Raw genomic sequence first — 24,188 nt, 5'->3', positions numbered from 1 at the left:
GACTGAAGAGAGAGGGACAATTTACTCATTTAACTTCAAAAGGTGTCTGCAGAACTGAGGATAAAACTTTTATTGAAAAGGTTGAATAAAATGTTGACGCGTATAATAACTTATAGTCTGAACTGAGGAGGATGCTGAGTGACATTACATAGACAGTACATACACTATACAACTTTCTTAAAAATAATGAATGAAGAAATTATAGAAGGTTTAATGAAATATTGTGTCCCAGGTCTCCAAAGAGCTATGGGAGCTCATTTTGGGTTAAATCAAGTTGGTGCTGTGCCACATTTGGCCACACGATGTCCGCACACTCTCTCTTACCCAGTCACTCACATAGTGTGTGATCTCTCTGCCTTTGGTTGTGGCTCCTTTCCTCAGAGTCTGTGTTTTGACCCCTGCAGGTCGGACTCCATCCATTTCCCTCTATGACAGTCGCCGTGCTGTATCAAAATGAACTCTACAGGGGACCAGTGTGGTGTGATCCAGATCTCACTAAGACAGGAAGGACTGAATGTCTTTTCACTGATCTGAGGCTCAACGACACAGGCACCTAAACATTTATCCCTGGCGTTAACGAAGATAGTCGCAGCAAGAGATGTGATCTCAATGTTACAGGTAAGCTGACATCATACATAGAACCACTTACATATCATGCTAAGAAAAAAACCACACAGTAGCTCTGACTCAACCATTCATACACTCTGTACAAGGCTGTAAAACCACTGGTTGGTGTTAACGTCATTGTGAATGACTCAACCATTCACTGTAGGCTAATTTCATGTTGCATGATGTGTGTAATGAAACTGTTGTAAAAAGTTGTTGAGGTTTTGAGCTGCATAAGATGCTCCTGTTGCGTGATAGTAATCCCGATGGCTCCAAAGGATAAATCTTTGTCGAGTACCTCCTTTGTTTGTTCAGTCAGAGCAGTGATAAGGCGTCCTGTAGATAATGTGTCAGTTATTCACACTGGAGCTCACTGAGCGAGGGCGGGGCGACGGAGAAGTATGACTCTAATCAACAAGATGACTCCCCGTGTTGTCAGATTTCAGATTTAAATGCTGATTAGTGCATTCTGCTAAAGGAGACTTTTAGCCTCAATAACGACAAAAGCACCTGACCAAGCGTCCATTTTACCAGATGGCAGTGAGAATGTGTTGGCAGGAGACACAACTCGGACCGCTGCAGGACATGAAGAGACATGATGGTCCCACTGGAGTTTTAACACATTCAGGGATATTACTGTTATCTTTTTTAATTTTTTTTTTACATAGGCCTACGTACTGCTGCATAGTTAGAGTATCTGCCTCTCTGCAGCTCTATGAAGAGTTATTGTTCTTCTCCACCTGTCCCAACAGGACCGTGGTAAAGTTGGTTTTATATTGGACATTGGATATTCGACACATTCGAAAAATCTATTATGCGGCTTGCCATTTTGACTTATTCATGTCAAAATACTTCTGATGAACTCAGCTAACTCCCCTATACATTGCACAAAGCTGTTTTTTAAAAAAAAACATCCTATGATTTTTTTAAATATTTTTTTATTATTTTTATTATTTTATTTTATCTTTGTAGACCCAATTTGACTCATGCAGAAGATGGTTCCAAGATCTCTGCACTCCAGCAACCGGAATGGTACATGTTCCAGAAGAATATTTTCAATGTACACTGTGTGAAAAACAATAAATAACTAGAACTGCAAGCAGTTATGACAGGGTCGTGAGTAGCCCCCGACGACCCGGGGAGCGTGCGAAAGTGAGACCCAAAGCGTAGCGGTGAGGAGGCAAACGTCAGTAAATATCGACATGTGTGAGCCGCAAGGTCTGTGCAACCCATTCTCATTCCGAACTCGTAAAATAAGGACGTTTGGACAGTGGCTGTCAGCGTCTGATGCAACGAAAAAGGCGCCTTTCAGCGTGTTGGTGTAACGCACCGGGGAGAGCAGCAGTTAGATAGGATTTAGCGAGTAGTATGTAAGGGCAAATTTCCGTGTATGGTGGTTGGTTGGGGGGGGTAGATGGGTCAAACACAGGACTGTCACCTAGGAGAGTGGGGTTCACGTCCCGCTTGTCATGCTTGCTATAGTCGTTTTTTTCTTTCCTCCCGCGTGTCACAGAACCGTACGCCCACCCACGACCTTTTCCTTAACATAACTGCGTCAAAAGGGACGGCAATAGTCCCGACCAAGCGCGTTTACTTAAAGCGCTAAAGGAGACTTTTAGCGTCAATAAGAACGACAAAGGCACCTGACCAAGCGTCCATATTTTACGAGATGAGTGTGAGAACCTGTTGGTCTGTGGGACGTTGCCGTTGCAAATGTCCCATTAACATTGATTGAGTAGAAGGGCCGAAACTGGTCTACTTGGCTACAGCGCCCCTTAATGGCCGATCTTCTTAAAATGTGTGGGGGACCCCCGGAGGGTCATAGCAAACTAGGATCTAAAGTTTTGTGTTGGTAGCATTTATTTTGGTTGAGATATGTCAAAGTTGGTGTTTTCATAGTTACCTACACAAATTTGTTGTTGGAGTTAGCTAAGTTCACCAAAAGTGGTTTGACATGAATAGGTCAAAATGGCAAGCCAAATAATAGATTTCTCTAATATGTCGAATAGCCAACGTCCAAGATAAAACCAACTTTACCACGGTCCCAATAGATGTATAGAAAAAAAATGTATAGAAAAATAACTTATTTAAAAGTAAAAAAAATCCACAATCCTTACATTTCCTTCTCTTGTAGTGAAATGGTTTTTCTTCACATGAATGAAACAGATGTGTTTGGTCTCTTTACAGCAGCGAGGGATCGGCCTGAACCTGAGACACCAAACACAACAAGTCCACCAAACACAACAAGTCCACCACAACCAGAGAGTCGGGAAAGGATCGGTCTCTACTGTGGACTGACAGCAGCTCTGCTGGGTTTTTGTTTCTGTTTTTTCAGACTCTTTCTGTCTAGAAATCAAGATTCCTACTCAGAGAAAAGTTACAGTTCTGCAGGTGGAAACAGTTTAATCAACAACTATAATGAGACAAAACTGGTAGAATCCAGTTACATACTACAGGGCCCCAGAAAATACTAGTTCCCCATTGTCTGTCAGGTTACAACTTTGATGCTTCACACACACATCAGCAAAATAAACACAAACCAACTGAAAAGTGGATTGAAACACATCTTTCCTTTATATTCCTCAGTTAGTGACTGGGTGACCGTTGTTTCCTCCATCATTTCTGTCTGTAACTTGTTAGACAGATCTGAATATTGAAATACTCGCCTCGTATTCCACACAGGCTACAGCTCATATGTGCAGTTTTTAAAACCTTTTTCATTTAAACTTCTACCAGACTTCATATACAGCTTTTACTTTAACACATAGAGCTTTAACCTTTTCTTTTTGTAATGTGCACTTTAAACTGAAATGTACTGGTCCTGTTGTATTATTGTCTGTTACTTCCAGCAGAGGGAGCTCTTCACTAGAAGAAGAAATGCTCCATGTCTGCCTGCAGGTTTTCATTGACCTTTATCACCTGAGACTCTGGTTAATCGTCTCGTTGTGTAACTGAAACTGTAACTTCTCCACTGCCATCATCGAGTCCATCTTCACCTCCTCCGTCACCGTCTGGTACGCTGCTGCCACCTCCAAGGACAAGGGCAGAGTGCAGCGTACCGTCTCTACTGAGACCCTCTAGTTATTGTTTCTTTTACATGTATTGGTCATTTTTTATGTTTATGTATGAACTAAATACTGACTACAGTGGAGCTGTTCGACTAATGTTACCGGATTAAAACACTAGTAACTAACAAAAAATAAAATCACTCGAAAATAGAAACGAAAAAAGGCCTGTTTTTTCATATTCATAGACCGGATGTTGTCATTTCCAATGCAACAGCGCCAGTGTAGGCTACCGCTGTCAGTGTTGCTTTCAGCCCAGGCTAAAATGACTTTGAAAACCTAGCTATACTCTTGATAATGCTTGGAGGGACTTTTATTTCATAATGTCACATTTCTTTATTCCCCTCTCTCCCTGCCTTCCTCTGACTCTCTGTCTCTACCAACTGGCTAACCAGCTGAGGACTTGACTTTCAGTTCACAGCTGTAACGTTACTGTTACATTAACGTTACCGTTACAGCGCCGAAGTCTGGTCCCAGAAAACTTTCGGCTGCTGCCGTTAAGCTTGCTGATCTGGCAGAAAGTCACCGGCGGTTCGGGATCAGATCATGGGGATCAGACCTCCGGTGCTGGGTCTAATGTTATAATGTTCGCTGCTGCCGCTGCAGCTAGCTAGCAGGTGTAACCTAACCTGTGACCTGGGTCCCCGGTTCGCTCTATGTCCGCTCCCCGGTGCTGACTGACTCTGGTCCGTCTGCAGAGCTGGCGTTACCCGCTCTAGCTAAGCTGGGAATCAGACCAATCTGCTGCACTCGTGTTTTATTCATATTTTCTTTTCTTTGCAGATAGTGATATGCTTTGATGCACTGATGTCAGGCAGGCTTGCTAGTTGCTTTTAGTCTGAGTCTGCGAGATATCCAAACTTCCTTTGAACATAACGTGCAAATAAATAGACGGAAATAAATAAAAGTCCCCTGAAATAAATACAAGTAAAACATATAGGCTATTGAACTATAATGACTAATGTTAGGCTATAGTTTCCCTCAACTGCAGCCTGGTTTAAAGCTAAACTGGTCAATATGGGAGGCTCCACCGGTGCTAGTCATGGATGGATTAACAGAACGTGCTACTGCCTTGAAAATGCAATATGCGGTCTCAGAATATGAAAAATGAAAATCGAAGCATGTTTTACATTTTCACTTCCCCTTTTGACAATGAAAAGACACTTAAGCTCTAGTTGCTCCAGAGACTTGTGACCTCTGACCTCAGCTAATTTACATATAAAGAGAAGTTGTGGCTCTACGTGTTCTTGAGATTTGCTGTCATCTCTTAATCCAAACACATGCTGCACAGTTGGGTTTGTGGTTTAGCTCATGACTTTATACTAGCTTAGTGGTAGAGAAAAGGGATCAGACTCACAAACTGGACCTCTGTCCTCCGGACTGCTGGTTGGGATCTTAAATAGCTGAAGACACACAAGGTAATGTGTGAATGTGTTGATGTTGGTGTTGTCATGATGTGAATCCTGTTGTACAGATTTAGTGTGTGAGGGTTGGTGGATTAGACCAGAAGTTAACAGATAATAATGTGGTCGGTTCTCTCAGTAAAGAGACAGTTCAACAACAACAGTATTTTTATATTTTCTTTTGTACATCACAGTGTAAAACACTATTTTAGGCAATTTCTGGAGCTATTTTGAATCAGTTTTCTAATCAGTGTCTGAAGTTGAAGTCACTGCTCGTTACTGCAGCTCAAACATGAGTTTAACATGTCAACAGGTATAAAAAAACACATATAAACTAACCCTAACTTGATGTAACAAACCGTAGACTGTAGCCAATATAAAGAATTGTTCTTCATATTGGCTACAGTCTATGGTTTTAATCTTGGGTTCTTATTTTAGTTTGATTCATAAAATGTTTTAAAGAAAAGGACTCTAACAGTGTTTCTGCCTAATTTTCATTTAGTGTTAAAATGATGTTTTGTGTAAAAGATAGTTGGTTCATTAGAAGCGGTTATTCTGTAACCCTTATGTTAATTTGATGTTATTATGTATTGTATTCAACATGTTTAGTTAACATAACTGGAAGAGAAAATAAGTGAAGAGAAACTGAACAGGGTGGAATGTTTACCCAGTCTACGTGTTTCTAGTTCTACCACAGCTCAGAGGTGAAGAAGTGTTTTTCTGTCTAGTTGATAGACTTTATTTTAGTATGACATGTGATGCCTTTTCCTAAAGTGGCACGAAATGTTTAAACATGTCAAATATTTTCTAGATTTAGATTTTGTAGGTTACAGTTGGAACACATTTCTGCACGTTCTGTTGTTCTGGGTCAAATACGACCTGCATTTTGAACTAATGATGTTAGTTTCACCGGAGAAATCAAATAGAAGGGTTATTACGGGTTATGGGAAATCTTGAACCTGCGAAAGTGTACACTGACATGCCTTTCTTCAATTCTTTCTTTTTTGTGTGGCCATGATGATAACCGAGCAGCACTATAGGAGCCACGTATATTATGTTTGTTTATGGTTTATAGTTTTCACCTATTACGTAACGTAGGACGTCATGGGGGTTGGTCTGACAATAAACATTTATACATATTCTATCATATCATCTATTTACACACCTGGACACCTGCATGGCGGAGGCTAGAGAGGGGGTAAGCTTGGGTTTTTGCATTTTCTGTTGACCGCAAGTTTCTCCACATTTACGTTCACCTTTTTGCATTATTTTTCAGGCAATTGGATTTTGTTTATTCATATTTTTTCCGACTTTCAAACGAACAATAAAAAGTCGAAAGCATATCTCAGAGTGGATCTGAATTATTCTAACGGCGCGTCATACAGGTGATTGTTCCCTGACTCAGCATCTCGGCGGCTTATGGAGGTCGCAAAGAAGCCGCTACAAGCACATTTGACAGTTCAAAAAATCAACCTGTCAGCGCAGCGCTTACTTATCAGCCAACAGATTCACTGATATTGATTTATCTGCAATAAACTGATGTTAGTCGTGTGTGAAAAAGCAGGAAGAGGAACAGGATCAGCTGTTGTAACAACTGAGTAAACAGACTGTATATGTCCTCTCTCTGTCCTGTAATAAGTGAACTCTGAGCTCATGTGTTTGTGACTCTTCACCTCTGTCTCCTCTCACAGGGAGAAGATGATCTGCAGCATCCTGCTGCTCATCATCCTGACCTCCTGTGTCTCTGGTTAGTTTACAGCTTCACTTTATTATCCACTAACACTAAACAAAGAATCACTAAAGTGTCCACAGAAACATGTGGAGATGGAGTTTAAAGTTGTCAGTGTGTCTGCTCCTCACTTTTCCTCATAGGCGTTGATTTCGGTGGGGACGGTGGGTACTCGTACCACTTTTTTTTTTAAAAACCTCGAGCTCAATTTAGTTAAAAAAAATGAAGTTCATAACACATATAATTCTTGAGCGACAGATGCCAACAAATCCACTAAAATCTCTTTCCCCACAGGGCAGCACAGACACAGCCGCTCTGCCGCTGCGCTGGCTACACGCTTCTCTGTTCACAACACTGCAGCAACTGTAACATTGGGATATGTTCTAGGTTGGGGGAGGGGTGTTTGGCACGTGTTTCCCAAATGGAACTTGTTGCTTTGACATGGATACATGGAGCAGAACATAGTGGGTCATACAGTATGTCTAATGCTTTTTGAAAACTTTTTTATTCATTTACATTAGTAAGCTACAGGACAGCGTCTTTCAAAACATGACATGCACGAAAGAGAAAAAAAAATGAATGCGTCTCTGTCCCCAGCACATTTCAAATCAAAGTGACGCCCATGCTTTCCCTCTCTGTCTCCTCAACAGGAACATTTGTAGTGAATGTGACCCAGACCTCCTATCAGGCAGAGGAGAACCACGACATCACACTGGAGTGGACCTTCACAACCAACCCTCCCAGTTCCTCCAACTCTCTTTATATCTTCTGTGAACTGTTAAATAATCTCAGGCCCTCAGTCCTGTTTTATCTCCATGAAGGAGTTGAGGCCCCAGAGTTTCAGCATGAACAGTTTGCAGGGACGAGTCCAGTGGGACAAAGACGTCCTCAGAGAAGGACGACTCAGACTTCATGTGTCCAGACTCAGGACTGAAGACTCGGGACAGTATGAGTGTAAAGTGTTCACAAGTAATGAGAGTAGCTCTGGTAAATGTTGGCTCCATGTCACTGGTAAGTTGATGCAGAACTTTCTTTCTGCTTCAATTCAGCAGCTTTTTAGATATATAACAAGACAACTTTGAACTTCCACAATCATTACACTTCTTCGTCTTATAGGAAAATGTTTTCCTTCACATGAATGAAACAGATGTGTTTGGTCTCTTTACAGCAGCGAGGGATCGGCCTGAACCTGAGACACCAAACACAACAAGTCCACCACGACCAGAGAGTTGGGATATGTTCCTATTCTGCTATTTAATAATCAAGCTTGTAATGCCTAAACTCTGTCTGTATCTCCCCTGGTGTTTTTTGTTTCCAGCTGTTATATAAGATTAAAAAACAAAGTTCAGCAGGTGAATCAGTGGATACAGTTAAAAACTGTAATGAGATAAAACTGTTAGAGTTCATGTTTATAGCAAAGAAACTCCCCCACACTGTCTAACTCGTGTCTTGCCTGATATATATATATATATATATATATATATATATATATATATATATATATATATATATATATATATATATATATATATCTAAGATGAGCTCTTCATTTGATACATATACCTTTTGTTAAGCTTCCAGCTGTGATCATTGAGACGATCAGGATCTTTAAACGGAGAGATCTTCTGCTCCGATGTTATCTGACAGGTTTCAAATGTTTGTTTCATCTGACGTATAATATGATTCATTTTTCACACCGAAATGTTTCCTTTGTATTTCAAATACCTCGCTTTAAAAAATGTAGATGTTCAACCTGAGGAGTCCACAATAACTGGAAGATTTGGACTAAATAAAGTTACTTTAAATGTTCTTTTTTGGCTGTGATATCTGAAAACGTTGCAGCTCTAACTGATCATATTGAACTTCTGTTGAGTTGTTGAATTGGAACAAGAAATGGGAGAAAGAAATCAGGTCGTTTTTTACATCTACTTTTTATTCTACTTTTATTCTACCTCCAGTCAATCTGGTTGTAGGCGTAATTTACAGGGGGGATGGGGGTTACAACCCCCCAATAATCAAAACTGGCCAGTGCAACCCCCCCTAAATGCACTTTACGCAGGCCTTTTTGAGAATATGCATACATTACTAAGATACCCAGTCTTGACTGAAGAGAGAGAGAGACAATTTACTCATTTAACTTCAAAAGGTGTCTGCAGAACTGAGGATAAAACTTTTATTGAAAAGGTTGAATAAAATGTTGACGTGTATAATAACTTATAGTCTGAACTGAGGAGGATGCTGAGTGACATTACATAGACAGTACATACACTATACAACTTTCTTAAAAATAATGAATGAAGAAATTATAGAAGGTTTAATGAAATATTGTGTCCCAGGTCTCCAAAGAGCTATGGGAGCTCATTTTGGGTTAAATCAAGTTGGTGCTGTGCCACATTTGGCCACACGATGTCCTCACACTCTCTCTTACCCAGTCACTCACATAGTGTGTGATCTCTCTGCCTTTGGTTGTGGCTCCTTTCCTCAGAGTCTGTGTTTTGACCCCTGCAGGTCGGACTCCATCCATTTCCCTCTATGACAGTCGCCGTGCTGTATCAAAATGAACTCTACAGGGGACCAGTGTGGTGTGATCCAGATCTCACTAAGACAGGAAGGACTGAATGTCTTTTCACTGATCTGAGGCTCAACGACACAGGCACCTAAACATTTATCCCTGGCGTTAACGAAGATAGTCGCAGCAAGAGATGTGATCTCAATGTTACAGGTAAGCTGACATCATACATAGAACCACTTACATATCATGCTAAGAAAAAAACACACAGTAGCTCTGACTCAACCATTCATACACTCTGTACAAGGCTGTAAAACCACTGGTTGGTGTTAACGTCATTGTGAATGACTCAACCATTCACTGTAGGCTAATTTCATGTTGCATGATGTGTGTAATGAAACTGTTGTAAAAAGTTGTTGAGGTTTTGAGCTGCATAAGATGCTCCTGTTGCGTGATAGTAATCCTAAAAATATTATGAGTCACTGTATAAAAACTATGAATTATTAGAGTGCAAATCCAACTTAATTGACTGAACTCATATTTGTAACAGAATAAGCTTTTTGTGTGTTGTTTCGGGATGAATCATTACAATATATATTCGATTAGTAAATTAACAATTTGGAAAAGTGTTTTGACTGTTTACTTTCACTTTGAAAAAAGATAACAAAAACAGCTGCAGCCGCTCCTCCTTAGTGTCCCGAGCTGAGCTGGAGGACAGGTAGGACTACATATCCTGAGTCACACATTTTCAGAGTAGAGAAGCAGTTCGTCCTTCTATCTCATAACTCAGGAGACCCAAAACATCTCGCTGCTCGCGCTTCTTCAAAACAAGTAAGTATAAAACATATTTCATGATTCACAGTTTGTTTTTATTGTGTACATCAACTGTGGGACATTTACTGATATTTAGACAGACAAACATGTTCATTTACTCTCAGATTAGAAAATGATTCAAACTAATTGGTCCAAGTTTTATATTTGTATTATTATCTATTATTCTAAAAGTTCCTCCAGGATTTGATCTTCAGACATATTGTGATCTTCAGTTGATAAATGACAGGACAAAGTGTTGTTTTAAACTTAGTTTTAGGCTTTTTCTCGATGTTGGTTTGGATGATCAGTTACATTTTATTTAGTGTCAAGTTCATACAACAGGATGACTTGTTTCCCTTTAAGTCTTTAAAGCTCCAATAACGAACATAATTTAAATATATATTATAGAAATATATGAGTTTGTCCCCATAAAATAATCCCCCAAACAGCTGTCAATATCAAACAAAATAACATGTCATTGATCATTGTATATTAACTATTAGCAATGACCCAACCATCAGAGATGAACCATCAAAAGTAGTTTCTAACTATTACATCCCGTGTTGCGATAAAGTCAATAAATCAATTAATCGCAAAATAAAAAAAATGAGCTAGATGATTTTTCCATTTGCACGCTTGTTTGTTTTCCTTGTCTCTCTCTCTCTCTCTCTCTCTCTCTCTCTCTCTCTCTCTCTCTCTCTCTCTCTCTCTCTCTCTCTCTCTCTCTCTCTCTCTCTCTCTCTCTCTCTCTCTCTCTCTCTCTCTCTCTCTCTCTCTCTCTCTCTCTCTCTCTCTCTCTCTCTCTCTCTCTCTCTCTCTCTCTCTCTCTCTCTCTCTCTCTCTCTCTCTCTCTGTGTCTCTCTCTCTCTCTCTCTCTCTCTCTCTCTGTGTCTCTGTGTCTCTCTCTCTCTCTCTCTCTCTCTCTCTCTCTCTCTCTCTCTCTCTCTCTCTCTGTGTCTCTGTCTCTCTCTCTCTCTCTGTCTCTCTCTCTCTGTCTCTCTCTCTCTTTCTCTCTCTCTCTCTCTTTCTCTCTCGTCTCTCTGCTCTCTCTCTCTCTCTCTCTCTCTCTCTCTCTCTCTCTGTCTCTCTCTCTCTCTCTCTCTCTCTCTCTCTCTCTCTCTGTGTCTCTCTCTCTCTCTCTCTCTCTCTCTCTCTCTCTCTCTCTCTCTCTCTCTCTCTCTCTCTCTCTCTCTCTCTCTCTCTGTCTCTCTGTCTCTCTCTCTCTCTGTCTCTCTCTCTCTCTCTCTCTCTCTCTCTCTCTCTCTCTCTCTCTCTCCCTCCCTCCCCCCCAAAGAGACTGGATGACCACTCTCGGTTCCGTAGCGTAATGACGAGTGAACCCTCTTGTCAGTCGCATGGTCTTTGTGTTGGGAGGCGGGCAGATAGCCACATAGATATACATAGATATCATTTATTAATTATATATTATTATTAAAATGTTATATTTTGTGTTTAATAAATAATTGTTAAATGTAGTACAGAGTCTGTAGTCTATCGCACAAACGCTCGAGGAATGCTGCAAACATCTGACAGCCAGTAGGAATTACCTGGAAGAACATACGTGTCACAAACGGCAATTCCACAACTGTACAACAACGTGAAAGACGACGTACTAAAGGAGATCAAAGACATATCGTGGATTTTTAAAAATGTCTTCCAGTTCCAGTGTTAAATATTCTTTAGAAATAAAAGTGTATTGATCTTTGAAAAGGTGTACCTGCATTATTATGCCATTATCATTATATTAGATGAAAGTGGTATCGGAACGACAATATTATCGTTAATCGCAATAATTTCTGGGACAATTTATCGTCCGGCTAACAGCCAGTCAGTCTGACAGACAGCCAGAGGTGGAGATGTTGTGGGGACAATACAGGCCAGTATTATGTTGCACGCTCCCGGTGGTTTCTATTGGACATTTGGTCTGTTATGATTTGAAACAGATGTGCTAAATATATGACACTGTATTTGTGAATGATAAACATGTGTTTGTTTCCATGAGTTTGTTGTGGGTCAGACTGTTTAAAAGAAGAAAAGAAATAGAAAATGGAAGGAGATGTTTTCTATCTCTTTAAATAAAAACACTTAAGGTGACCCCATGCTGGCTATTCTACCTCTGGTTCTTTACATAGTTAATAGTTTACGTTGTTATATGTAGGATTTGGTAATATTGAAACATTTGTATCTGGATAAGTGTGATTCAATCCAATTTTCTTTGAAAAACATGTAACATGTAACATGGAATACCTGTTCCTGGATAGCAAAACATGGGATTTCAGATTAAACTTTTTTGACATTTGACATTAGACTTCCTATAAATACATATTATTTTTATGTTTTTAACTTTGTTGCCTAATAAAGACATACATATAAACAACTGTGTTTAATTTCCCAGCTCAGTCTGTGTCAGTATGTTGGGAATATGTTGCTGACTGAGATGCAGCAGGAAGTTTCCAGAAACCTTCATCCTAACTAGCTCGTCCTCGTTCATCCACTTGTGGAGGAGTTTGTAGTTCTACACCTGGTAAACACCTACAAACACACATGAACAGGTAGGATGTTGTTATTTTCAAACTTTTTCACATTTTGTGATGATGCAGCTTGATGATTAAATCTTAAATTCAGGTTTCTCTCATCAATGAAACAACAGAACAGTCATGTGTTGTAACAACTGAGTAAACAGACTGTATATGTCCTCTCTCTGTCCTGTAATAAGTGAACTCTGAGCTCATGTGTTTGTGACTCTTCACCTCTGTCTCCTCTCACAGGGAGAAGATGATCTGCAGCATCCTGCTGCTCATCATCCTGACCTCCTGTGTCTCTGGTTAGTTTACAGCTTCACTTTATTATCCACTAACACTAAACAAAGAATCACTAAAGTGTCCACAGAAACATGTGGAGATGGAGTTTAAAGTTGTCAGTGTGTCTGCTCCTCACTTTTCCTCATAGGCGTTGATTTCGGTGGGGGACGGTGGGTACTGCACTCACTTTTTTTTGAAAACCTCGAGCTCAATTTAGTTAAAAAAAATATAAGTTCATAACACATATAATTCTTGAGCGACAGATGCCAACAAATCCACCAAAATCTCTTTCCCCACAGGGCAGCACAGATACAGCCGCTCTGCTGCTGCGCTGGCTACACGCTTCTCTGTTCACAACACTGCAGCAACTGTAACATTGGGATAAGTTCTAGGTTGGGGGAGGGGTGTTTGGCACGTGTTTCCCAAATGGAACTTGTTGCTTTGACATGGATACATGAAGCAGAACATAGTGGGTCATACAGTATGTCTAATGCTTTTTGAAAACTTTTTATTCATTTACATTAGTAAGCTACAGGACAGCGTCTTTCAAAACATGACATGCACGAAAGAGAGAAAAAAAAAATGAATGCGTCTCTGTCCCCAGCACATTTCAAATCAAAGTGACGCCCTTGCTTTCCCTCTCTGTCTCCTCAACAGGAACATTTGTAGTGCATGTGACCCAGACCTCCTATCAGGCAGAGGAGAACCACGACATCACACTGGAGTGGACCTTCACAACCAACCCTCCCAGTTCCTCCAACTCTCTTTATATCTTCTGTGTACTGTTAAATAATCTCAGGCCCTTAGTCCTGTTTTATCTCCATGAAGGAGTTGAGGCCCCAGAGTTTCAGCATGAACAGTTTGCAGGACGAGTCCAGTGGGACAAAGACGTCCTCAGAGAAGGACGACTCAGACTTCATGTGTCCAGACTCAGGACTGAAGACTCGGGACAGTATGAGTGTAAAGTGTTCACAAGTAATGAGAGTAGCTCTGGTAAATGTTGGCTCCATGTCACTGGTAAGTTGATGCAGAACTTTCTTTCTGCTTCAATTCAGCAGCTTTTTAGATATATAACAAGACAACTTTGAACTTCCACAATCATTACACTTCTTCGTCTTATAGGAAAATGTTTTCCTTCACATGAATGAAACAGATGTGTTTGGTCTCTTTACAGCAGCGAGGGATCGGCCTGAACCTGAGACACCAAACACAACAAGTCCACCACAACCAGAGAGTTGGGATATGTTCCTATTCTGCTGTTTAATAATCAAGCTTGTAATGCCTAAACTCTGTCTGTATCTCCCCTGGTTTTTTTTGTTTCTAGCTGTATATAGCTATATATATATCTAATATGAGCTCTTCATTTGATACATATACCTTTTGTTAAGCTCTGAGACCTTTCATATTATTCTAAATCCTGTCTATCATGTAGTTGCTCCTGCAGGATGTAAATGGACTAGATTATATGTGATGAAGTCTTCAGTTTAAAGTACACTTTACAAACAGAAAAAGGTTCAAGCTCTATGTGTTAAAGTAAAAGCTGTATATACATTCTGAACAGAAGGTCAGAGAGATTTCATGAAACACTTCCTGTGTGTGACTAAAGTGTTCTGCAGATCTGAAGGGTCTTCAGTTAACTGAAATGTACTGGTTCTGTTTTTAGTATGGTCTGGTACTTCCTGTCTCTCTGTCATTGTTAAGCTGTGAGGAGTTAACTCTGCTGTTGATGAAGAAGAGCAGCAGAGGGGGCTCTTCACTTTACTTTTACTTTTTAAGAAAGTATAAAAAAAAAGACAGAAAAAGAAGGGTACTAAACAACAGTCAGCGACATTAAAGAACGGCTTGTTTATTGCTAACGCCATATGGTCAAAATGATATTATTTAATAATATAGTAAAACTATAACTTATAGCAATAACGTATTTCACTAATAAATTGCTGTTGAACGACAAAATCAAACACGAGATGGGAAAAGGTTATTTTACAAAAACTTTGAATGCACCGCAAGGCTACTAGTTTCAAGTGAACTGTGTTGTTTCTGACAACGGCAGCTGCAGACAGTTAACGTCCCGCTGTTGGAATCCTCTACAGTGAAATACAGTCACACTTTACACTGTTTAGCTGTCAGCATTTTAACCGTGTTTAATCCAGCAGCTAGCTAATGGTAGGCTAACGTTAGCTGCTATCAAGTGTAGTGTTAACTAGCGTCAGAGAGCCGCGCAGGCATATCAGTGGCACCGGAATGAGGAACCGGAATCCGCGTTGCTAAGTGTTACCGGTCGTTAAGGCACCGGTGCCGTATTAGTAGCGGGTCTCGGTACCCAACCCTACCCACCACACACATGTACATGTATATTCTGGACAATTATAAGTCTGGAAAATCAGTGTGGGCGGGATTGAACGTTTGATACTATTGTGCTGCACTCGTTGTCCAGTTTTGTGGTGAAATTAAGGGGATCTTTCACCGTTGGAAAGATGAATATATCTTTAAATTGGGTCACTTATGTAGTAGAAATGTGATTTTTTTTTAAATTGGTGCCTTCTAAGCTTGTTTTTGGCTCATGTGGATGAAAGACACCAAATCCCAGAATGCACTTGCTTCGCTGCTTTAGAGTCCACTCCCAAGCCACGCCTACCGTTTACAGACAGACAGACAGTGAGACGGTCAACTCAACTCAAACGTGTTTTATTGTCATTTCAACCATATACACGAAACAACGTTTCACTGTGGCTCTAGTGGTTACACAATTAAAATATATAAAAACGACATTATATAAAAACGACATACGAAACAGGCTACATTTAGTGCGCACACATTATAGGCTCTGTAAAGTTCAACTAACGCATACTAGCATTAGCGCTTGGTGGGCTGTAAACACAGAGTATAAAAACAGCCATAAATTTGCGTGGAATGTAGAATGGTCGGTATTTAACAGTCACAAACTCCACCAGCAGTTAGCAGTTAGTAGGATACAAGCACCCCATTTCTGCACCAGTCCGTGTTAACACAGCCCACCTCCACTAGTCTTACGTGGTGACAGAGCAGCAGGCCTGCTAGCTGAACTTGCGTTGGGAGTTTCTTTGAAGTTGGATGTAGTCCAGTTTGTTGTCTAATGAGCGGACACTTGCAAGCAGGATTGATGGAACAGGTGGCAGACTAGCGTTAGCTTTCCACCTAGCTGGGTCATACCTTCTTCGCGTTTCACCGCTGAGGATGTCCCCTTACAGGCTAGCGGCACCGCTGAGGTGCTGGTCTCCGTAGCAGGCGAAGCTCTCATAGTGTGTTGAGTATTCCGTCTGTAATAAAGTTTCCTGCATATTCTCCGATCTGTACCAATGTATCCCGGTGGTACACATGTGCAGTAGTTTGAATGCACATAATTGTTGTAAAAGTTTGCTGCTGAAAAGAGAGCCTGTTTAGCGAAGCTTCAAGATGGCTGACACTCGGTGGGTTGAAAACATGCGGAAGTAGCTCCTACTACTGGCTGTAGTCCATTGCATCTGGGCAAAAAATCCTCTGATGATGCAAAAATCGTTTGCGAAGAAATTTCTTGTCTCACGGGGACATGAGGGAGGGAGGCACGGCCATTCAAAAATACTACCTTGTTTCTACTGATACAAAGCTTAATGCTAAATCGGTGAAGTATCCCTTTAAACAAATTGTGCATGAAGAAAGTGAGGATCTGGTCCTCTTAAATGAAGCTAAAGCAGCAGGGAAATGCCTCCTGTTCTGTTCTATGGATGTTCAACCAACATGTGAAAGGTTGACAGACTGTTTCCTGAACAATTTAGGCTACTGTCACTGAGCTGACAGATTGATTGGATTAAATCCTCTCCATTATCAACTCCAAACCACGGCGCCTACACCTTGACGTAGGATGACAGCGTCACGGTAAGAAAAAACCCTACTTCTACGCCCGCCGTGGCCGTTAATAAATATGCTGCTTACATTATTAATAATGACACTATTGCTGCCTAGTCTCGCATTGCATCGCATTGCATTGTTTATTGGCATTTCTTTGAACCAATCACAATCGTCTTGGGCGTTGCTAAGCACTGGGAAAGGCAGCGGTGCCGCTGCAAAATAGCCGACTGCAGAACGTCAAGGATATAGACTAATAACTGCATAAAGAGTATGTACAGTACATTGAAGGCTTAATTAATTAAGATGTGTATAGATATTTGGTATTTGTATGTGTTTCTGTGCATGTATAAATGTACTTTATGTTTTCATTATATATGTGTGACCAGAGGATTGTGCAGGTATGTGTGAGGATGACGAGGTGTAAAATGTGGTATGTTATGCACCGTAGTAAATCTGGCCTTCAGTGTCTTGCATAATCAGTTTTTGATTTTTAGACTACTTTTTGAATACTCACTGAGTTGTAGATTTCCAACAGAACTAAAAATCTTTCGTCGTCAACTTGACAGGATTCAAATGAGCTGTAACTAAAACTGGTGCTTATTCAAATCAATGTGTCACCCAGCACAGCACACCTGCCTAGTACATTTGAAGGAGATACTCAGACACAGGAGACCACAGAGGGAGGAAGACCAGCAACTAATACTGAAGGTTGGTGTTCTTATTAATTTTTAAAATCATTATGTTTTTATATATACATTATTGTCAACGACTGAAACGAACAGAAGACATAACTTATCTTTAGGGCTTGACATTTACTTTTTTTGCTCACCAGCCCCTGTGGCTAGTGGTTATACGAAGCTACTAGCCACTCAGCATTTTACTAGCCACTATTTTGTGGGAAATTGTGTGCTACAATTAACTTGAAGAACCAGATTTATAACCATTTTAATTGTAAATGAGCACTGTAAACACCCAAATCAAGACCACATAGAATGTAAAACACTGCAGTCATCAAATATTCAGCTCTGATTAATGTGTGCAAAGCTCCTTTTTGTATGAACACATGCAACCGAATAAGACATTCATATATAAGACATTTATATTTTTATTAATTTTTTGCACTCCCAGGTAGTACATTACAACTTTTGTTTAACAAACCCAAATCTAATCGCATTTGGCGGTGCTAATGTGCCCTGCTTATCTTACTGATAGCACTTCAGCACTTACAGTTGATTGATGTATTTTATAAACTTAGTGGTTTAGCTAAAGACTAACCACAGAAACATTAAAAGAGCACTCCACTGATTTTCCAGTATCGTTATCGGTATACCTAAAATGTTTTGTGAGTATCCTGATATTTGTGTGTGTATTTTTCTCCATTTGATTGTCTTTTTCTCTTCCAGATATGGCAGTAAACTCTTCCTCCTCCAATGACTCCCTTCTTCAGCCTGAACTTCCTTTCGGCATAGTTTGCTTCTTCATCAAACCAAACTGCTTCATCTTTACTGCATTCTACATCACCAGCGTCCTCCTCCTCCTCCCTGTCTGCATCCTCGTCATCTACCTGGGTCTCCAACGATGGCGGCAACATCGCTCCACCTCCGCAGCAGCAGCAACGACGAGTCACTCAGACAGCTTCACCTACCACATGGTCACCATGAAGCTGATGGGTGTCTTCGGGTACACCCTCTGCTGCTGTGGTATCTACGGGGATCATGTTAATATAGTTATTGTGGGGTTCTTTCTTTGGAGCTTCAATTGGTACGGAGAGACGTTCTTTCACATCCTGACCTGTGTGGAGCACTACCTGGCTGTCGTTCATCCCGTCACCTACCTGACACTGAGAGGAGAGAGAGGGATCAGAATCAGAAATATCAGCATTGGCTGTGTTTGGCTGCTTTCCTTTGTAGCAACATGTCTGATGATTCTGGATGATTTATCATTGATTGTGGATTTCAGCCTCTTGATTGTCTCCTTGTTCGTCATTTCCTTCTGCAGTCTTTCTGTTCTCTGCGTTCTGATTCGTCCAGGGCCAGGGGAACAGGGCGGGGACAGGGAAAGAGTTGACCAATCAAAGCAGAGGGCTTTCTACACCATCATGGCTATACTGGTAGTGCTGTTGTTGAGATGCTTTGCAAGTATAGTTTTGGCTGTTCTTGATGTGTCACGTGTTAACTGTGTGATGACAATAACTGAAATCTGGTTTAATCTCCCCAGCAGTCTGGTGTTACCTCTGCTGTTTCTACACAGAGCAGGAACATTAGCGTGTTGTAAGAGCAACACCTAATGAGGATCAGGATTAGATTTGAATGAAATCTGTAGAAGGTTAATGGACATCCAGGCTTTTATCACAGCGAGGCAAGAGAGAATACAAGAAACATCAGTAGGACCAGGCTTTAACGGGACATATATATATATATATATATATATATATATCAACCCAGTCTCACAGCAGTTCATGAAATTGTCACGACATTTAATCTATTGATTTGTGTTCACGGGGACGTTTTTTCGTGGTGGCCAGCACGAAAATGTAAAGTAATGTATTTCAATAGGAAGCATATTTCGTGATCACAGAACGAATACGGTAGGGAGTAGTATGAAAAGCCGAAAATCCACATAGGGAGGTTGGCCGGGGTCGTGGATGGGTCAAACAACATAGGACTTTCACCCGGGAGACCGGGGATCACATCCTGCATGTGGCGTTTCCCCCCCGTTGCCCTCCTAATCACAACCGTCCCATTATTGTCGCCCGTCTCCCGGCGTGTGAGGCGTCCTTTCCCCGTTGTTTTTTTCCAAAGCCCAACCTCTGAATAGATGGTTCCCATTTCGTGCAGGCCACCACGAAAAAAAAAGATAAACGTGTTGTTGTACACGAATCAATAGATTAAAAATAACGTGACAATTACACGAACTGCTGTGAGACCGTGTTGTGTATATATATAGCAAATAAATATGCGCAGCATATACAGCATAATTTACCTTTTTTAGTAAATTGATATTATTCAACCACTTCAACACAGATGGGATGAGTTGAATGTGAACAAAGTTTTGAACATGAGCAGAAATCTTCTCCGTCTCTCATTCCTGCTGGTTTATTCCTTTCATGTCTTCTGGTTTTCTAGTAGTTTGTGGTTTTGGTTTTGGTTTGGACTGCCTCCCTGCCTACCTCAGGACACCTTCATTTGTAAGTCTTTTTTAAATGAAATTATTTACTCTGCATTTTGGGGTGCGAGCCTCACATCCCTGACAACATCTGAGCTATTAAAGTCCAGGGTTTATTACTTTAAAATGAATTAATATATCATTGAGGTGAATAATTGTCATATTTTAAGAGGTTACTTCCCCAACAAAATACACAAAGAGGAGGTAAGAGTAAGTCCTGCCTAGACTAGATGTGTGCTGACTCAGATATAACTAGAAAAGTTGATGTACAGGAGAAGAAATAGTTGAAAGCAATACAGAATGCCTGAGAGTCTTACTGCTTAATATTCCATTATGTTTTTATATTTTGTGATAGCTGGCACTCTAGGCTCAATGCTTTTAGGCTCTTGGCGGATTATTGTGTTTATGTTAAGTGTATCTCGTTTGCCTTTGTCAATGGATTGCTTGCTACTGTTCTGTGTTCTGTTGCCTACATCAACTAGCAGCTCCCATGACCTCCAGTCTGTCAGCTCTACAGCTACCTGTTCAGCAGGCACCCCTGACTACAAGCAATCCTTTGAGGGTACCCGCCTAGCCATATTCCCTGGGACCCGTGGAGGCCGAAGACGGAGAAAGGGACAAAATGGCTCCCGACGCCATGCCCTGCTTCAACCTCTCTTCAGCCCAGAGTCCTCGCTGACCAGTGTTCCTGAACTGACCAGTGTTCCAAAGCCTCAGTTGTCCAGTGTTCCAGAACTGACCAGTTTTCCAGAACTGACCAGTCTTCCAGAATCCCCGCTGATGTGCAGCGGTCCAGAACCCGCCTTTGTTTTCCCGCCTGTTTGATTGTTCTGCCCCGCCCTGATATGTTGCACCTGTTGTGCCACCTTTCCCTTGTTAGTCCTCGTTACCTGGTTTATTTAGTCTCTGTGCTGGCTTTGTCTCTTGTCGGATTATTGTGTTTCTCTTCAGTGTATCTCGTTTGTCTTTGTCAGTGGATTGCTTGCCACCGTTTCCTGTTTTTTATGTATTAAAAATCCTTGAGCTCACTTGTGTGTCTGCCGTCTCTGCACTTGGGTCCTACATCCTCTGAAACTGTAACACAGTTGAAAAACTCTACAAACTGGCGCCATCTTGTAACCGAAATACATCACTGTACCTGCTTATTGTCAGTCCTCTGGTCAATCATGTGTAATAAACACAGAGGAAGAAGTATGAACAGACTGTACATGTTCTCTCTCTGTCCTGTAATAAGTGAACTTTGAGCGTGTGTGTGTGTGTGTGTGTGTGTGCGTGTGCGTGTGCGTGCGGGTGTGCATGCACGTGCGAGTGCATGTGTATGTGCAGGATGGGTGTTGTGCAGGCAGGCTAAGCAGACCGGACCAGCAACTTTTTGTGCTTCCAACCCAGGGTGTGTCAGGAGACGGTCTCTTTGGCCTGCCTACATATTTGCCATTTTTTAAAATGCTTAGACACATAGACAAGCTCCAAGGTGTGGTTGGTGTCTGGATTTTCTCGTTGACGCATTACTGGCTGCCTTCATGCACTGAAGAAATCAAACACAAACTGGAACTATCTCACCAGATAACTCTGTCCTCTGGTCTCCTGGTTTGGTTCTTAACTGACTGAAGACACACAAGGTAATGTGTGAATGTGTTGATGTTGGTGTTGTCATGATGTGAATCCTGTTGTACAGATTTAGTGTGTGAGGGTTGGTGGATTAGACCAGAAGTTAACAGATAATAATGTGGTCGGTTCTCTCAGTAAAGAGACAGTTCAACAACAACAGTTTAACACACATTTGATTCATTGAAGACAGATCATCCTGGAACCTGATCCACATAAAAAGCTGCTCTATGACACTTTAAACATTTAGTAAAGAGTCGTTTCAACATGACAACATGAGGTTGTTTAAGTGTTTACTGTTTCTATATTGTCTGTTGTATAGGCTATTGTTTATAAGGAATACCACACTTTATGTGTTAGTACTTGACTCAGATAGTTAGCGATTTTTTTCAGTTACATTTTCCTTTTTTAAATATGTCGGACTAATGCATGGCCCCGGTGATAAGTGGCGTAGGTTGATGAATAAAGCTGTTAGTAGTATCTTCCTCATTCTTCTGACAAATGGCAACATCTTGTGACAGACATACATTACTGTAGCTGGCTTTCGGTCCTCTGGTCAGTCATGTGTAATAAGTAACACAGAAGAAGTATAAACAGACTGTATATGTCCTCTCTCTGTCCTGTAATAAGTGAACTCTGAGCTCATGTGTTTGTGACTCTTCACCTCTGTCTCCTCTCACAGGGAGAAGATGATCTGCAGCATCCTGCTGCTCATCATCCTGACCTCCTGTGTCTCTGGTTAGTTTACAGCTTCACTTTATTATCCACTAACACTAAACAAAGAATCACTAAAGTGTCCACAGAAACATGTGGAGATGGAGTTTAAAGTTGTCAGTGTGTCTGCTCCTCACTTTCCCTCTCTGTCTCCTCAACAGGAACATTTGTAGTGAATGTGACCCAGACCTCCTATCAGGCAGAGGAGAACCACGACATCACACTGGAGTGGACCTTCACAACCAACCCCCACAGTTCCTCCAACTCTCTTTTTGTCTTCTGTGAAGTGTTAACTGATCTCAAAACCTTAGTCCTGTTTCGTCTTTATAAAGGAGTTGAGGTCCCAGAGTCTCAGGATGAACAGTTTGCAGGACGAGTCCAGTGGGACAGAGGCGTCCTCAGAGAAGGACGACTCAGACTTCATGTGTCCAGACTCAGGACTGAAGACTCGGGACTGTACGTGTGTGATATGATCTTAAATTATAGGAGTAACTCTGGTAAATGTCGGCTCAATGTCACTGGTAAGTTGATTCAGGAGAACTTTCTTAACGGGTTCAATTCAGCAGCTTTTTAGATAAATAAGAAGGAAGGACTTCCACAATCCTTACACTTCCAACTGTTTTACTGAAATGTTTTTTCTTCACATGAATTAAACAGATGTGTTTGGTCTCTTTACAGCAGCGAGGGATCGGCCTGAACCTGAGACACCAAACACAACAAGTCCACCACGACCAGAGAGTCGGGGAAGGATCGTCCTCTACTGTGGACTGACAGCAGCTCTGCTGGCTTTTTGTTTCTGTTTTTGTCTGCTGAGAGAACGAGATTCAGCAGGTGGATCAGTGGACACTGCTTCATCAACAACTTCAAAAAGACTGTCAGAATTTGATTTTCTAAGACAGAGACACAGAAATTACAAAAGTGATTGTTAGAAGTCTGAAGGACACAAAGATCAGATGCTGACAGCAGATTAACTTTGGGCTCACAGAATAAACCAACAGGTTCATACTGACAGCATCAGGTTCAGGTTCAGGTTACTTTATTGGTACCCGTAGGTTGACTAGGTTTACAGCCTAACAAGCAGGCTGTAGCTTATATGTGCAACTGTTGAAACCTTTTTCAATGTAAAGCTCTATGAGATCAGTTTTCACAACAAAACATATCCACTAGTTTTTCTATCCTGTCTATCATGTAGCTGACTCCTGCAGGATGTAATGAAGCCTTCATGTTAACTGAAAATCCTTCAGATCTGCATCAAACTGTAGCAGCACACAGGAAGTGAAGGCATCTTCTTCATGAAAACCTTCTGACCTTCTGCTCAGAGTTTATATACAGCTTTAACTTTAACACATAGAGCTTACACTTTTCTTTTGTAATGGTCACTTTAATGTACTGGTTCTGTTGTAGTATGGTCTGTTACCTCCCGTCTCTCTGTCATTGTAACGCTGTGAGGAGTTAACTCTGGTGTTGATGATGAAGAGAAAGATCTAAATGCTAAAGAACTAAACGTTTGTTTCATCTGATGTATGATCTGATTCATTCATTTTTTTACACACTGAAATGTTTCTTATGTATTTCAGTTCATCACTTTAACAAATGAAGACTTTCAACTTAAGGAATCCTTTGATAATGTTAACTAAATAAAGTTATTTAAATGTTATTAATGTAAATGTCCTTTGCTGGCTGTGATATCTGAAAACGTTGCAGCTCTAACTGATCATATTGAACTTCTGATGATTTGTTGAATTGGAACCACAAATGGGAGAAACATCTTTATTTATATATATTTCTTATCTTTTATATTATACTTGTTGTACGTGTCCTTATTGCACCGTGGGTCAGAGAGAAACATATTTTTAATAACTCTGAATGTCTGGCACATTTTGCAGAATCGACAATAAAGTTGACTTGACTTGA

The 24,188-nt window shown here is 40.9% G+C and overlaps 1 protein-coding gene across 7 annotated transcripts; it reads left to right on the top strand.

Moving 5' to 3' along the window:
- The first annotated feature begins 69 nt into the window (after positions 1-69).
- LOC144513235 (uncharacterized) lies at positions 70-24,188 on the top strand. 7 transcript variants are annotated; one of them, XR_013501100.1, is made up of 16 exons: positions 70-618; positions 2,794-5,089; positions 6,766-6,821; positions 7,454-7,814; positions 7,972-8,450; positions 9,312-9,525; positions 9,973-10,143; positions 12,521-12,677; positions 12,894-12,949; positions 13,584-13,943; positions 14,101-16,817; positions 17,413-17,498; positions 18,194-21,574; positions 22,243-22,298; positions 22,436-22,795; positions 22,953-24,188. XR_013501100.1 is itself a non-coding variant. In XM_078244246.1 (11 exons), exons 8-11 carry the CDS (start codon positions 12,670-12,672, stop codon positions 23,201-23,203), a joined length of 675 nt encoding a protein of 224 aa, XP_078100372.1. In that variant the 5' UTR covers positions 405-618; positions 2,794-5,089; positions 6,766-6,821; positions 7,454-7,814; positions 7,972-8,450; positions 9,312-9,525; positions 9,973-10,143; positions 12,521-12,669; the 3' UTR covers positions 23,204-24,188. The 7 variants fall into 7 exon arrangements, 2 of the variants coding, with proteins under 2 accessions (XP_078100372.1, XP_078100373.1); XR_013501103.1 differs by having other exon boundaries at positions 405-618; positions 14,104-16,817; XR_013501099.1 differs by lacking the exon at positions 70-618 and adding an exon at positions 1,621-1,638 and having other exon boundaries at positions 2,797-5,089.

The sequence above is a fragment of the Sander vitreus genome, unplaced genomic scaffold (genome assembly GCF_031162955.1).
Source record: "Sander vitreus isolate 19-12246 unplaced genomic scaffold, sanVit1 ctg154_0, whole genome shotgun sequence".
Lineage (NCBI taxonomy): Eukaryota > Metazoa > Chordata > Actinopteri > Perciformes > Percidae > Sander > Sander vitreus.
The sequence above is the reverse complement of the archived record's forward strand: the minus strand, read 5'-3'. Positions and strand labels throughout refer to the sequence as shown.

What these genes read in the sequence shown, in the direction of transcription:
- LOC144513235 (XM_078244246.1), top strand. An exon ending in CCTGACCTCCTGTGTCTCTG is followed by an intron (nt 12,950 to 13,583) that starts GTTAGTTTACAG and finishes TCTCCTCAACAG; the next exon opens with GAACATTTGTAGTGCATGTG. An exon ending in ATGTTGGCTCCATGTCACTG is followed by an intron (nt 13,944 to 22,952) that starts GTAAGTTGATGC and finishes GTCTCTTTACAG; the next exon opens with CAGCGAGGGATCGGCCTGAA.